The sequence below is a fragment of the Protopterus annectens genome, chromosome 7.part0 (genome assembly GCF_019279795.1).
Source record: "Protopterus annectens isolate FY-2018-M chromosome 7.part0, PAN1.0, whole genome shotgun sequence".
Taxonomy (NCBI): Eukaryota; Metazoa; Chordata; order Ceratodontiformes; family Protopteridae; genus Protopterus; species Protopterus annectens.
Genome location: NC_056739.1, coordinates 1,744,830,307 through 1,744,847,416, shown reverse-complemented (window position 1 = coordinate 1,744,847,416; position 17,110 = coordinate 1,744,830,307). Strand labels below are relative to the sequence as shown.

General features: G+C 40.0%; 1 protein-coding gene across 1 annotated transcript in view; it reads right to left on the bottom strand.

The window, feature by feature from the left end:
• The window catches only part of CIB1 (calcium and integrin binding 1), a 633,343-nt gene that overhangs the window by 378,385 nt on the left and 237,848 nt on the right, over positions 1-17,110 (bottom strand). Inside the window, exon 3 of the mRNA XM_044078285.1 lies at positions 1,438-1,540. Coding sequence (XP_043934220.1) covers positions 1,438-1,540 — 103 coding nt within the window. The remainder of the gene's footprint in view (positions 1-1,437; positions 1,541-17,110) is intronic.

Genomic DNA, 17,110 nt, shown 5'->3' with positions numbered 1-17,110 from the left:
GCAGTATGTTGAGGGGAACAAAGGTAATTACAGACAGGGGAGGAGTCAGAGCCATGGATCAAAAGTTTCTGAAAGGTGCCAAGGGTAGATCTTATTAGATTCAACATCCCACCAAAGACTAAATTAGACAAAAACAACACTGGATCTCAACAGTATTGGAATACAGCAACAGTGACATAAGGAAGGACTTCCATAAGGCATCCAAACATACTATAAAGCAAGATGGACTGCTCAAGATTTAAGAAAACTCAGAAAAGCATTAACAAACTAATTTTGTAAGAAACGTGAGGAAATCTGACCTCAAATATGGTCTACTACCATAAAGTTTACAAGGCAGATGAGCAGACTAAGTGAATCAACTGGAACTTAATTACCATACTATACTTGTTCCATCCTCAATATTCTGCTTTTCTTTCCCTCTCTCTCACTCATATTTATTTTCTGCCACCCTCAGACACAAACTAATTTCTCTGCCACCAAAACCTTGAGGCTACTGGGAAAATCAAGCGAACAGTGGACATCATAATATATCAACAAAGTTAATTTAGTCACTGAACCCCAAGATGTCATGCACACAACCAGTGCAGCCGAATAGCCACACCTTCCCATATGTTTTCACTTACACAAGGTTCCACCACTAGTAAGCAATTTTGGTTAAATGTGTACATGGAAGTTACCATATTCCCGCCCTAAGCAAACAAAGCGAATCTCAAGATGCTCTTTACAGCCACCTCTCACAACCACTTGCCACTTTGGGACATGTCTGAAGAACCATGTTACTACACTAGTAGACAAGGGTCCCCTGTTGTGTTCCACATGGACAAGTTTCTCCAGCATTTAAAACCAACTAGAGCTTCACTAGCAACCAACACAGCTATATTGTGCATCTAGTATCTGCTTTTCCTGTCTCCAATGATTCAGAAATGGATGACTTATTTAAAGATCTTTTATGCATTTACCCCTTTTACATTAAATGATGGGTGGGGTTGACATAATGGTTAAGGTCTTTACCTCACAGATAAAAGTGTAGGTTTTATTCTTACTTCTGTTTTTTGGCTAGGTTTGTAAAAGTCTGCAAATTGACAGCCTAGTATTTACCTACAAATGTATATAGGTTGAGGATTAACATAATAGTCGAGGTATTTACTTCAGACATCAGGTACTGGGCTCTCACTTTTGAAAGGGAAACTGGCTAGGCTTAAAATTGCCCACAAGGGCAACTAGCCTAGTACTAACCAATTAAATACATAAACTTTTACATTAGAAAAATCTGTCATATTCTTATTAGTTAGCCTCACAAAACTTTGTAATATTATTATTTCAATTAAATGCACATGAACTCTGTGATTTTTCCAACACCCATTAGCAAGTTCTCTAACGTCTGTTTGAAAATTCCCATTTAAGGATAATTTCTGACGAAGAAGTAAAACAATGAACCTTTAACTCTGGCAAGGAAAGGATTTTCTCTTTTGTAGCTCTCGTCTTCAAGACATCGTTCTTCTGACCCTCTGGCAGTAGATCACCAAATTTCTGATAAGCACTAGAAAAGATAAAACAAAAAGTAACAAATGTTAGAAACTGGCAAAAGATACTCTCTTGCTATACATTCGGAAAAAGATACTCTCTTGCTATACATTCGGAAAAAATCAATGCTTTTCACACAACAGTTGTAACAGTACAAGAAAATATGACTCTTGTATGAATACTTATACGATTAAAAAATATATGGGCTTTATAAGACAGGTTAGAATAGTTACTAGCAGCATTACAAAGCTAGTCTGCATTCATAATAACCACTTTGAAATGTCCACATCAAGATGACCACATACACTGCGCAAGTGTAATTTAGTCAGAAAGAGACTATTTCTGGCTATCTAGTCCAGTATTTATTTATTTTTTATTTTACATTTGTTGACTGGGCTAGTCTAGCTAGATACATGTCCCTTTTCGGTAGAGGCCCAGAGAGATAAGCTCCAAGCAAAGTAAAATTACAGAAAACAATAGTTAAAAAAATACAATACTTCAAAAAAAAATTACAATACTTAAAAAAAAATACAATACTTAAAAAAATTCTAAATTGCTATACATATGAGAATTAACAATATTTGGAAAGAAAAAAATAAAAATTATGTTTAAGAATAGTAGCATAGAGTCAATGCATAGTTTAAGATACACACAAGTACAGGTAAACTCAAGGGTTTGTTATCATCTATAAGACAAAAAGGAGAAAAAGAAGGTTGTAGAGGGAAAAAAAGCACTGGCTAGTATACAGATGGCTTCTATAGAATCTTGTTGCAGAGAGGACATAGCACAGAAGGAAGGGGTATAGTAAGAAGAGAAAAATTGGGGGAAGAAGTAAGGTTCAGTCTGGTTTAGAACAGGGACAAAGCCAGAGGAATTTCTGATGTTCTTTGAGGTGTTTCTTGAAAAGAGACGTAGATGAGAGAGATGGGAGTGTCATAGGAAGCTTGTTCCAGATTTTGCCCACAACGTTAGTAAAAAGTGAGTCCCCAGCTTTATTATTAGATTTAATATTGGAAATTAGTAACTTATTTGCAGAGCGAAGTGTTGCAAGATCTTTATATGGGGAGATCAGGTTAGTGAGGATTGGGGTATTATTTGGGTGATGAAGAATTTTTTGTATGATCACCAGTTGATTATACAGTAGATGGTTTTGTAGTTCTGACCATCCGAGTTGTTTAAGGTTGTGACAGTGGTGGGTTCTAAAAGGGTTGCCTGTGGCAAATCTGGCTATGCTGTTAAAGCTAGTTTCAAGTTTGTTTAGATTGTGTTTTGATAGATTGATGTATATAGCAGAAGCATAGAATAGGGTAGAAATGAGGTGAGTCTGGGCAATAGAGGTTTTAGCTAGTGGTGTGAGGTAGGGTTTGATTCTATACAGGGAGCCTAGTTTTTTATTAACAGTTTGGATGGTATTCTTGATATGGTAGTCCTAGCTGAGTTTATTATCTATGGTAATGCCCAAGAGACGTGTGGTAGTTTCAGGGGAAATAGTAGTTCCATTGTTAGAGGTAATTGTAAAGTGGATTTCTGGTGACTTTTGGGTGGGAGCAAAAAGCAGCAATTTTGATTTTTTGGGATTTAGGAGGAGGCAATGTTGGGTAAACCACTTTTCAACAGTGTTAAATACTGTTGGAGTCATGGTCTGACTTGGTCTGATTTGGGGAAGGTCTGGGAAGTTGACCTCTTGTACAGTGTACAAGCACTAAGCCAGCACAAGGGGGACAGAATCTCAAGCGTCTTTTTTAAACAATCACTCAGATAAAAAGCTACCAGTAATATGCAACTCCAAATTAATCTACACTCTGGCAGCTCAGAGCAAGTTAAAATACATCTTGTATTTATCCAGTATTAAAAACATATTAGTGCTTTGGCCATGCCTTCAAGACAAACATCACAGTATATATATATATATATATATATATATATATATATATATATATATATATATCCTGAAAGCATGATTCAAGCTGCTAAAGTCTGAATTAACTTGATAGGGACACAAGGGACTGTTCTAAGTGAAAAATCTAGGTGTCAGTACAAGCCAGCAGTTCTAAAACATAAGAAATGTAGTGCAGATACCTTGGAATATCCATCCAGGTCATCACTAGGAGTGCTTTTCTCATACGCCTCTTTCAATCAGCCAACAAATTTTGTGAGCTAATACCCTTACTAATCAAGGGGAAGCTTACAATAAATGTTAAGACCACCTTGTGGGCAGGCTTAGCAGGAGAAAAATTTAACCAATGTCTGGCCTAAAGTTGCTTACCTGCTCATGCTGTTTCACCACTGGCTCAAGATCATGCAGGGGACTCTCCAACTGATCCATATAACAGGCTCTCTCCAAAGCTAACATTCTAACAAAGATGAAACAGGCCTAAAGCTTTTCCTTTAATCTCCTACATGTGTCTGGGTTAAATGGCTGACACTCATGCCAATACCTGAGGTGCTTTGCATTCAGGAAGTAGACAGAATGCCAGTGTGGTTCCTGGTTTGTCTGTCAAGCATAGGAACTCATGGAAGTTTTAAACACCAAATATGGGAAAGTTCCCACTGTGAGCAATGATCAAACAGACGATTCGAGTAGCAAAAAAGAAATAAGAAACAAGTGGTGAAGAATGAGAATACCTTCCTAGTCTGATAAATATCACAGAGCGCATCAGTAAGAGGTGTTCATGCCTCTGAGCACAGGAAGGGATAAGTATTTAGAAATGTGCCAAGCTGAGGTCACTAAAAGAAGAAATCCCAAACAATTATCACTGCTGAAGGTCTTCAAAATCAGATTGTAGTATTAGACAACAGAAGGGCAAAACATATCATCTACGTTTTATTCACTTGGTAATGGAGTAATCCTACTATGTACAAATGTCTCCTCTCAGGATTATTGCAGAAGCAGTGTCTGGTCAACTGACTCAATCAGACTTACATACTTTGCAAATGGAAATAGAGGGAACCAATCCAAGAACAACAGGATGAATTGCATTATCAACTCGCTGCCTTAACCCTCTGAACTAAACTCAGACAAAAATAACTGGACAGAATTCACAGAGATGCGCTGCATGCCCAGGTAAGGGTGTGCTGCACATCGGTGTTACACAGCAGCAAAATGTACTCTTAAATTACCAGATGTGAACAAAATGTGTCAGAGCAGATGACACTGCTCAGAACAGGGGAGCAGAGTCAGTCAAAAAAAAAAAAAAAAAAAAAACACCAACAGAAAAGCAGAACAAAACGGTTGTCTGCTGTGGTCAATTACCAGCTTGCTCCAATCTTGTGAAACATTCAACATTCATTGTGTTAATACAAGCACTGCAGAATAGTTGTAGTAGAGACAGCAAGTCAGAGCATGCTGTAATGAGTGCCAGTAAGTGCTTAATTACCTGTGCCACGGTGTATGCTACTGTCATCTTGTGCCCACAAAACTGCACACCTAATGGTCTCACTGAAGGGAACGGAAATGAAAAAGTAGGAAATGGGGGAATATAGCAAGCAGAGTTGCACACAAAAGGGTAGTGCAGAGGAAAGAGTGGGGGAGGGGAGACAAGGCGATTTTTGTAGGGATACATCCCCCATTTTATATACAGAAAGACATGAGGGCAGGGGTGACAGGTACACAGGAAGAAAATGTGCGAAAGTGTAGTGAGCAGGAGCAAATGAACAAATACAAAGGAGTACAAACAAGAATGGGTATGGATAAACTTAGAGAGGGAAAGGTGATCGGGGCACAGACAGAGAAGGCAGACAAATGGTGATGAGGAGGACTGAACCATGTAGTGGGACAGGCTGGAGCACAACAGGATGGGGGTACATCTAAGCTAGGGATAGGGTGGATATTGTGCTTGCTGCCAACCTACCCAGATGGACTTTATTCAGACCCAATCAGATGGAGCAGTTTGGCCGGTGTAAGGGTATTGCCAGGCAAGAGAATCTGCAATTTACTCCAGTACGTGTTCCACACTGGCTACCTGGTCGGACACAACCCTATGAATCACTATCTCTCTCCAGTGGTGGCAGAGTCACAAATGGCAATCTCAAGCCAATTTACCTGTTAGGGAGAGGACTCCAACAAGGCACTCCCAGGCCTCTCGCACACCGCAGCTGCAGACAGCAGCCAGATCACTATGATCTTCATGACCTACAGGTGGCAGACACATGATGGAAAAGGTAGCATTAGTGAAGAATGCCCTACAAATGGCACTCTACATGCACTCATACCAACTCTGCCATACCACAAGTTTTTCCTGCATTACGCAGCAGTGTGCAGAGATGACTTTTCATTCTGCCAATCCTGAAAGAGAAAAGCAACATCAGGTCATAATCATACAGTTATGTACTCACCATAACGTTCTATGTTTGTTGTTCATCTCGCCTTCATTCTTATTGGTTGGGTTTGGAACCGATCCTCTGTTGCGACTTGGCCATATACTAAAGCTCGACTGAGGACTTCCACTGGCTCGTGGCTGTATCCCTATCCCATCATGCTCTAGTGAAGCTCCCAAGATCTTGTTTGCCGATACCATTGGGAAACTATGGTACCATCAATACATATAATGAAGACAATGAAGAAGGTCAGAAACATACTTGCCAGAGAAAGAATCTCTTTGCCCTCTTTTGTCCTCCAGGAGCCATAGGTAGGGGGAAGGAGAGTGGGATGCAAGAATGAAGGTGAAACGGACAACAAACATGGAACATTATGGTGAGTACATAACTTCTTTATGTTATGTTGTCCTATCTCGCCTTTATTCTTACTGGTTGGGACAGCATCCCTAGCACCATATTTCCTGGGTGGTTCACGGGAGTATATTCTTCAGAACAGTGGACCCAAATGAGGACCTGCCCCTGGAGGCCAAATCTACTTTGTAATGAGCGATAAAGGTATGAGGCATTGCCCAAGTTGCAGCAGCACAAATGCTATCAAGTGGTAGTCTAGTTCTAAAGGCAGAAGAGGTTGCCATGGCTCTTGTAGAATGAGCTTTGACTTTAAAGGGGAAAACCTTGTTATATAACACGATCTGAGAGCCATTTTGAAAGAGTGACCTTAGATATAGGGGCACCTTTCTTTGCTTCTGAAAATGACACAAATAACTGATCGGATGTCCTGAAATCCTTTTGTCCTATGTAAGTAAAGCGTAATTGCCTATGTACATCCAATTGGTGAAGCTTATATTCCGCCTTGTTGCCATGATTTGGGAAAAAAAAATGCTAACTCTCTAGACTGATTTAGTTTAGACTCTGAACATACTTTTGGCAGGAAGGATGAGTTTGTTTGAAGGGATACTCTATCTTTATGAAAAAACATATATGGTGGCTTGATTGATAAAGCTTGCAGTTCTGAAACTTTTCTGACAGAAGTGATGGCAATCATACTTGTTTTCCACGTTAAACATTTTAGCTCACACGATGACGCAGGTTCAAAGGGGGGGGGGGGAGTATCAAACAGGACAGAACAAAGTTTAGGTCCCATGGTGGTAGGGGTGTTTATATGGGTGATCTTAGCAAGTTAGTACCCTTCAGGAAGGCTTTGTATAGTTTATGGGACATCAAGTTAGGGGGGAAATCGCTTATATGGAAATTAGATATTGCTGCTAACTGTACAAGAATGGTAGCTGCAGCTCCTCCTTCATTAAATAGTTTTGCCAGAAATTTGAGAACAGAACATATAGGAGCAGAGAAGGGGTCAATGTGTCGTCAATGCCCAGGAAGAAAACCTTTTCCATTTGCTGATATATAATTTTCTTGTTGATGCTTTATGAGAAGATATGCTTGATCGAATGAGGGAGGTTAGGAAGCCTCACTATATTTGGAATCAGAGCAGCCAAGCTGCCAATTTGAGGGTTCAAAGACAAGGGTGCAGCGTCCAGACGTATGAGTTAGAATATCTAAAACTGGGTCCAGAACCCATGGCTCCTGCTGAAGATGACGTCAAAGGAAGGGGAACCAAATCTGATGAGACCAATATGGGGCAATGAGAATCAGCTTGCTTCCCAACGAATTGGCTTTCTGGAGAACCCTGGATATCAGTGGAAAGGGAGGCAAGACATAAAGGAGTCCCAAGGGCCAATTGTGTACAAGTACATCCCTTAGTGACTCCCCAGGAGGGGGTTCAGGGCAAAATAGCTGCTGTATTTCGCATTCATGGAAGTAGCAAAAAAAGTTGCAGCAAGGCTGGCCTCATTTGCAGAAGATCCTCTACGTTACTTCTTGTTTTAGGGACCACTCGTGAGGCATGAGAATCTCTCTGCTGAGTTTGTCTAGTATCACATTGGACCTCCCCAGGATGTGCCCTGCTATTAGAAAACTCTGGGAGGAGATCACCCACTGCCATAATCTAAGGGCCTCTAGACAAAGGGGGTAAGACCTGGTCCCTCCTTGCTTGTTTATGTACCAGACAACTGACATGTTATCTGTCTGTATTGCAATTATTCCCAGCGGGAGAGAGTCCTGGAGTGCCTGCAACGTCAGAAGCACCACTCTCATCTCTAGGATATTGATGTGCAAATGGGCCAAATGATCCTGCCAAGTACCTTGAACTGTCCTGCCCAGATAACATCCCCCCACCCTATCTGGGATGCATCATTGGTCACTGTGGCCACCAGCTGAGGGGGACAAAATGGCTGACCTGATGTTACGTGACTGGAGTGAAGACACCAGATAAGTTCCTTCTTGTAGGACTCTGTTAACAGAATTTGGTGAGACATGGGTAGTTCCTATAATGACCACTGGGTGAATAGTAGCCATTGTAGAATTCTCATGTGCATGTGTGCTAGTGGAACTGAACTTTCGCAGCTGCCATGGTTCCCAAGACTTTCAAGATGTTCTTGCCTGTACTTTTCTTTTGGAGAGAAGGCTAGAAACTTGCTGTCACAGAACTAGGACCCTTTCTGTAGGAAATTTTGCCTTCATGTTTACGGTGTCTAGATCTGTGATGGCAACAAGGCAGATTTTTTGTAATTTATTGTGATTCCCAAGTGAGAGCAGAGAGAGTGAGTGCTGCTCTTGATTCCAGTAGTCGATGCTTGGTGGTGGCAGTTAGGAGCCAGTCGTCTAGATATGGAAATACTCTGAATCCTAGACATCTCAGATGAGCCATGACTACTGCCACGCACTTGGTGAACACTCTGGGGGCTGTAGTGAGACCAAAGGGCAGAGCTCAAAACTGGTAATGACTGGTTCCCAGCCAGAAGGACAGATGACTCCTGGATGGTCTGTCCATCTTTACATGGTAGTATGCATCCTGGAGGTCTATACAGCATATCCAATTGTCTTTTCCCAAAAAGGGAAGAATCGACTGCAGTGTCACCATCTGGAACTTGGTCTCTTTTACTGATTCATTTAATCTGCTGAGATCCAAAATTGGCCTACAGTCCTGTTCTTTTTGGCACTAAAAATAATCTTGAGCAAGTTCCGGATCCTATTTGGTCTGTGGGGACTCTTTGGATGACTCTTTTGTCTAGCAACCTCTGAATTTCTAGAGTTGCTTGATCCCTTTGACTGGGTGGAATGTCTGGGATTTTCTTTATGTTTGGCACGGGGAGAGAAAAGGGTATGGAATAGCCTCTGGATATGATGCTTTGTACCAACTTGTCTTTTGTTACTTCTAGCCAGGCTTCTAGGTGCAATGACAACTGACACCAGACTGCCTCCAGAGGTGGACAGACAGGCCTCCCTTCAGGAGCGCTGAAAGGGCCTACCATGGAAAGAATCCCTGTCGTCCTGATTTTGCGGATCCACTCTGCCGCGGGGACGGTGTCTTCCATTTGTACTCCCCCCTTGGCCCCTAGGGGAAGAGAAACTACGTGCATCCTGAAAAACTCTCTGGGATTTACAGAACCACATCTTTCCCCCCTTCTGGCCTGTTGCATGAGGTCTAGAAGGTACGGAAAAATGGACTCCTACGGCAGAGAGAGTTTTTCCTTCTTGTTCACACCTGGTTAGCATGTCCTTAACTTTTGCCCCGAACAAGAACAAGCCATCGAATGGGGCATTAATAAAGGAAGATTTGAAAGGTTCCGCAAAATCGCACAAGCATACCCAGGAATGTCTCTTCAGGGAAATTCCTAAACCTGCTGCTCTGCTCACCCCATCTGCTGCAGAGGAAATGAGCCTCATGGAGGAGCTGACCACAGAATTTAAGGTGGAGAGCTGAGAGGAAACCTTGCCTGATACTGCTGCAGCTGTTGTACCTTGGAGAGTATCTCCTAGCTCCTTTAGGAGATCTCTTTGTAGCACTGTAAAATGAGTCAGATAGTTTAGCGATCTGAGTGCAAAGTCGCTGACAAAATATGTGCATCTCATATCTGTCCATCATACAAGAATCCTTGTTCAGTGGATGGACAGACAAGAATGTTTCAGAAAGTTCCTTCTTAGTGGTTGCTGCTACCACCATAACATCTACAAGGACACCCTCAGTCAAGAAGTCTTTAGGGGGCTGTGATATTTGGCCTCTGCGGGACAGGTTCCACTGCATCTGGAGACTCCCATGCCTTTCGACTAACTAGTTCCATAACTTCTTCGAAAGGCAGAGACACCCAAGTGGCTGAAGGGTGAGACCCAAAGGCCTTCAGGTAAACAGACTCCTCATCAGAAGGGTTGATGGGCTTCCAGCTGCTTCTCTGCCTAAGGATTTCTAGGATGTCTACAAAGGAGACATCCTCAGAGGGTGATCATGGGGACCCTTCTGACTCATCGAGGTCTGTGTCCGAGGTGACTGACTCATCTGGGGAGTCCAAATGCTTCCTCTTGCAGAGTCTCTTATGAGGGACCTCTTGAGAAACGTATTCTGGAGACATTTTGGAAGAGAGGGGTTCACTCGATCGTGTACCCGAAGGCCTAGGGTCTCCGCTGGTCTGCAGATGGTGTGGTGCAGAGACGGACGCTGGTGCCTTAGGGGGAGGAATGTCAGAACCCCTGAGTGGAGCTGTCTGAGGAGACAGCACCCACCTCTTCAACTCAAAAGCCCCCTTCCCCTGATAAGACATCTCTGGCTCAGAAGAAATCCCTGAGACCAAGGGGGTCGGCTCTGAAGCCAATGCAGGAGCCGAGCTCATCCGCGCCAAAGCCCTGAGAGGCAGGGCCAGATCCGACAACTGTCCGATCAGACTCCCTTCCTCATACCCAACTGGAGAGCATCGGCTCCTAGACTCCTCGGACAGAACAGAGGATGCCGGAGTAGATGTTGGTTCCCAAGATGCCAGGATGGCTTTTGGCACCAATGGTTCCACAACAGTCAGTTCCAAGCATTCCAGCTCCAAAATCACGGGTCGGCTTGGAGGAGGAATCAGTGTCAGTGGGATGGGTCTTGGCTGGCTCCGAATCCCTGTGGGTTGGAGCCAAGACGAGTTTAGCCAGCGCCGGTGTCTTTAGTAGCCTACGCACCACCCTATCCACATCATCGTCCGAAAGACTCCTGGAGGACTTAGAGGAGAGGATAGGAGATCTTACCAACTATAAGATAGGCAACCTCAAAACAGGAGTAACCGGCTCCAATTCTGGGGACCGGCTCCTGAGTTCAAACTCCGCTGGCACCGATAAAGCTGGGGCTGATGAAGCAGATTTCATCAGTTCCAAAGTAGTCAGAGCCGGAGATGAAATTTTAATTAACTTTTTAACAGGCTCTGTTGCCCTGAAGAGGGAGAAGATCTTTTAGTGGACTTGTCCAATTTGGATGAAGGAGATTTCACTGATCCTGAAGTGCCCGGACCTTCTGCTAGAGCTTCTTGGAAGGGGGACTTCAACAAACCTTTTACAATTAGTTTGTTTTTATGCTCTAACAGCATTCTAGAGCTAAAAGAGTGGCAGATCGAGCATGAAAGATGTACTGCTCCCAAGCAGTAAACACATAGTAAGGGAGTCCGTGATAAACATCTTCTGGCTGCCTCTAGTACACTTTTTAAAACCCAAAGGCTTGATTTCTTTATGCTCCTTGGACATGCTTAATTCACAGAGCACGTGCATACACACACACACACACACACACACACACACACACACACACACACACACACAAACAAACAAAAAACTGCCACAGCAACTATTTAACACATTAAAAAACTACAGTATAATTATATATGAAACAAGCTTTTTTTTCAGCAACAAACTTTACTAAGAAACTACAAAAAGTACAAGAAAGTAAATGCTAACTATATTTTAAGTGAACAAGAAATATTTTCCAACAATAAAGGGATAATAAAGGTAAAAAGGTAATAAAATGTTGATCACTTAGCCAGAGCCAAGATGGAAGCCTCCAATCTGTTTAGTGGCAAACGAGATCTGGGGAGCTTCACTAGAGCATGATGGGATAGGGATACAGCCATGAGCCAGTGGAAGTCATTGATCTTTAGTATATGGCTGAGTTGGAATTGAGGATCTGTTCCGAACCCAACCACTAAGAATGAAGGTGAGATAGGACAACATAACATCTGGGCTTTCAGCAGCCAAAACATATCCTATGTTGTTTCTGGTTTTCATGCAGGTGCTGTTACCCTGCTGTTCATCCATGCCGTGTGGATTCCATACAGGCAGTATCAACCAAGGCTCCATTGGATACCCTGCATCATCTGAAACACAGTAGGCACATACTGCGGCAAATATGTGTTCATGCTCTATACAGCCACATAAGTGTCAGATTACCAGGCTGTCTAAAGTTACTATCTAAGTGGTCCTATCATATTTCATTATGTGGAAAGTGGTGGCACAGACGTCAGAAGTGTGAATCATCGTCACTACCAGGATTTTGTGCAGACTCACTGGTTATCAACCCCCATTTGTAGCACAGTGCCTGACAGTTTAAAGAGCATCAGCACTTGCAATTGACAAACTGGTAGGAAAGTACACCCTGCAGAGCTTTCACTGCCACATGTATAAAATCTATAGCACTCAATACTTCGAGGAAGCAGATGACAACACAGAAGCCAGGCAGTGGCTCTCTCCCTTAGCTTGCTGAAGAAATAGATATGCTTATCGATGTGTACAAGTAGCACATCAAGAAGTGTGCCAAGTACCCTACAAGCAGAAACCTGTGATATATCTATGGTACCTTCTGTCTATGAAAGGACCCTGCAGCTAACGGCAACATGCATCTTGGTCTCCACTAACGTAGGATGTCTATACATTCCTCTTGATTCCATTTACAGCCCATATATATCAACCAATGTTCACATAATATCAGTGCCCACACAAAAACTGTCCATCAGCTTCTGGTTAGTTAACTGGCAGTATGCAATACTCTACCTGTACGGTTTTTAGTTATGCCCCTTGAATTGTGAGGCAGTAACACTTACAGTAAATGCTGCTGATCAAATGCTATTGTTTTTGCAACCATATTTGTTGATGAAACGTCATAACTTTGCGCAGGCATTTTGTTTTTATAATGAGGTGCAACTTGCTGCAAGCCTTCAACCATTTACAACTATAAATTGTCACTATTTCACAAGCATACATTTACATCTCATTATGTCTTAATCGGACTGCTCTCCATTATTTGCATGTCATTTTAGTGTTATTTACATATACATTTTCACACACAATTTTCTTTGCAGTTCTCCAGCTGTATCTTCAACAATGAATCACAACATGCTTGTGGATGGGCCCCTTCACAAAAAAAACAGAGCTACATACTGTGCAAAATGTCTCAGAATTCTGGAGACCATCTAAAAAGCAGACGTGTAATACAGTTTAAAATGCTGGGTATCAAAAAGACCACAGCTGAAATATTCAAAGCATTTATGTGAACAAAAAAAAAATGTACGCATTAGTTTTTTAAAAAAATGAAAACTTAATTGTTTTTATTGAAAATTTTAACAGCAAAAACATTCATGTAATAGAAATATTGGTACTTACGCATTATCGCAACCAGATTTTCACGGTTGCGAAATTCCCATACTTGAATAGTAACGACTGCATTAAACAGTGTAAGGTGTGAATCAAAGTCCGCTTTGCATTTCAGAAGCTATAGATTAGCTGCAGCAGTTGAAAAAAATACAATAAATCCTGTTCGTGTTTTACCTGTATTACAGGCTCACACTTTAACTGTCATGGATGCTGCCTTGCTGATGAATGCAGTGTTTGCAGCGTGACAAAGGAATCCTTCACAGAAGGAAAACACAGGCACAGGAAATAACATTTTGGTAAAGCAAAACTTTTTAGTATGTGGATTGGGAACTTTCAGCAATTGCTACATACTGTCTTGTAGCAGTCCCAGGATAGAAGTGACACAGCTGTGATTTCCAAAAATATGTATGAGCATTATTTGACAGCATTGGCTGACACAAAAATGGAATGTTCACTGGGCAGACTTGCAAGAAGCGACATGCTGCCAGTAAAGAGCACGAAGAAACAATAACAGTATGCTTTGTAGTTTGTTTTGCTAGCATTGTGGAAAATGATCTCTTCTGGTAAAGAAAACACACTGTTTTGCAATTCAACTACTTTCACGACCATATTTCCTGATTGGCAAGCAACCGCTATTGCCACGAAAATCTGGTTGCGATAATACGCAAGTACCGAAATATTATAAAACAAATATGCATACCTAAAAGAACAATAATAAACTAAAGTAATTATTCACAATTGTGTCTACTATAAAACAAAGCTCTTTAAACAGAAAAAGAAATGTGATGAGTAGTTGTTAGTTAATTATTAAAGTCTATTTATCCAGCAGATCATTGAATTTCAACATTATATGAAAAGGTTATTCTAAATGTTCTTGTCTTGATCATGAATAGTTCAATATGACAGACTTCAGTTGCCAAATGTATAAATTCCTTCATAGTAGAGTAGTCCGATTCTTCCAGCTCTTGGTGATGACCTTTCCTGATATTGTTAAGATGCACCATAAAAGACGGTATTTTATTTTCATAACACAAGTAGGAATATGTGTACTAAATAAAATAAGAAATTTGATCAGCATAAATTTATCATTAAAACATACTACAAGAGAGAATTCATACTATCCCAATATGTTTTAAGTTCTATACAATCGTAAAACATATGCTGCCAGTGAGCTTTAACATTGAGTTTACATCTCCAGCATCCTATATCTTTATTATGCATCAATTCAACTTTATGAGGTGTGATGAAGGTTCTATGCAAGAACTTCCAAGAGAATATCCTCCACCTTAGTAATGAAGTAGTTTGTTTTGACGAGTGGAGTATTAGTTTTTTATCACCTTCACTTGGGGAGTTATTATTAACAAGTCCAAAATAATCCTAATAGCTTTCTCTGTGACACACTGTTAATTTCTTAAATACCTTATTTATTTTAGATAGAAGTCCCTTTCCAATTATATTGTGGTGCATTAGAATAATCAGTAAATCAATGAATGTGGGGAAATAATTTCTAACTATTGGTTGCATTAGATTAGATTAATCTTATGTTAAACAAACTCTCTACACTTTTGAAATTCTAACCACATATCTTTGCTCAACTCAAACTTATTAATGAGATGGTCAAGATTTTGTAACTTCCCATTGTCTAGTTACTTGATACCAGTATAACAGTTTTTTGTCTTTAAATGTAGTCATTGTTGTTAAATTGTTGTTAAATTAAATATATTAATACTAGTTTGAGTATAGACAACTGGAAATACAAAGAAATTCCATGCTTTATATTCAGGGTTCCTGAAAATTAAAATTTTAAAAGGAGGTTGTTATTGCATTAATATAATAAGTGTCAACTGATTTGTTTTTGTTTTCACTAAAATAGTCTTTTACTAACCAAGAAAATGTATTACTAGCTATTTTGGTATGATATGATTTTGTTAAATTATTGGATTTATACGAAATAACTCCCCGAATATCTTTCCATTTGGCATTATAATTGTTATTTAACCACAAAATTACTGTCTTAGCAACTGAAGATAAGGAATATAATTCTAAATCTGGAAGACCATTATCACCCGATGTCCAATCTCTAATGTGATGGTCTGAAGCAAATCTAGGCTTATTATGAAACTATAAAAAATCTCAGAAAAAGAATTATAATATTTCACATTTCTGGGAGTGAGAGGGATAAAGACTGTATTATACATATAATTTTATGAAGGATAATCATTTTAATTAAGGAGAGTTTCTCTTCCATAGTGAAAAAACATTCCATTTATTAAGAGTTTGTTTTATGGAATTTAAGTTATTATTAAAATTAAGGGTTGTTATAGCTTTAATATCATCAAGTGAAAAAGGTATGCTTAAAAGCCAAAACAAAGTGTTTTAAGAAACCGGGAAACATGTGTGGAATGGGATATAAATATTAGTAAGAAAAAAAAAAAAAAAAAAGATGGCAGTCAAAAATTCACACATTGTGTGTATGATTAGATTTCACAAACAAGGAAATAAATACTGCAGGACAAAACAAACAGACAGCAAGCAAAATGACATTCTATAGAAATCCTGAGTATTCACAGTAGTGTTCTCCGAGGCCTGTTGAGCATTTCTGAACACAGGAAGACAAAAAAGCATTAATGAAAAATTATGAAAATTATGAACACAGGTTGAATGCATGATGGTTGATGTAGTCAGCTACTGCCCCAGGTTGCTCCATTTGTTGAGAAGTGAAAAAGTTAAAATATGTATCTGAAGCTTTTTTAGTGAGTAAATGAGTAAACATGTTAAAATCCATATACTTTAAATGATATGTTAGTTGCAAGCAGAAATGAGGTCACCATAATGCATTTTGGTCCACTAGTAAAAAATAAAAACAAAACAAAAAAACTTTTTTTTCTTTAAATACCTTTACCGAACTTGTGAGATAGGTAAACATGCATTTATAGAAAAGTAATCAAACCGTATTAACAAGTTCACATTTACAAACATACATCACATATATTGTTACATATCCTATTATCTAGGCAACATTACATAAATTATTCAATTCCTGCCTTCTCTTTAACTTCATTTCTCCTCCAAAAATTTTCCTGCATGTACTGTTCTCACAATTTCCATTTTTCCCCCATAAATATTTTTTTCCGATCCTTATCTAAAGACCCCACTTCCTGTTCTTTTACCTCCGTTACAATATTCACTACTTCAAGTATAGTTGGTTTAGATTTTTTTTTTTACTTCCATTTTCCAGGCGCTGCTTTTTTGGCTGCCACCTGAACTAAACTTAACAAGGCCTTATTATGTCTAATTAATTCAGATCCTGTATCCCAGCTCAAAAAAAATTCTTTAGTTGCACTCATTTGCTTACCCAGTATTCCTGACAGAGTATTTTGCCAACTCATTCAACTCCCAAAACATATATTCATAGTTACTTTCTTCCCCATCACACCTCCAACATTTGCCATCTACCCAAGGAAAAATTTTTTTGGAGTCTGCTTGGGGTATAAAAGTATCTATGCAAACACTTCCAGGCAAAAATCCTAAATCTTCTATAGTCTGTTGCATAGCTGGAAGCCACAAATAAGTCTTCCCATTCTTTCTTTGTGAATTGCATATCTAATCTCTCTTCCCAATCATTTCTGACCTCGTCTGATTAATTTCTATAGCTATTGTACAATATTTTATATGACATAATTATTCCTTTTTTAACAACAGCTTCTGTTCCAGCTTCAATTAAATCAATGCAGGTCTGTCATTTAGGATTCCCCTATTC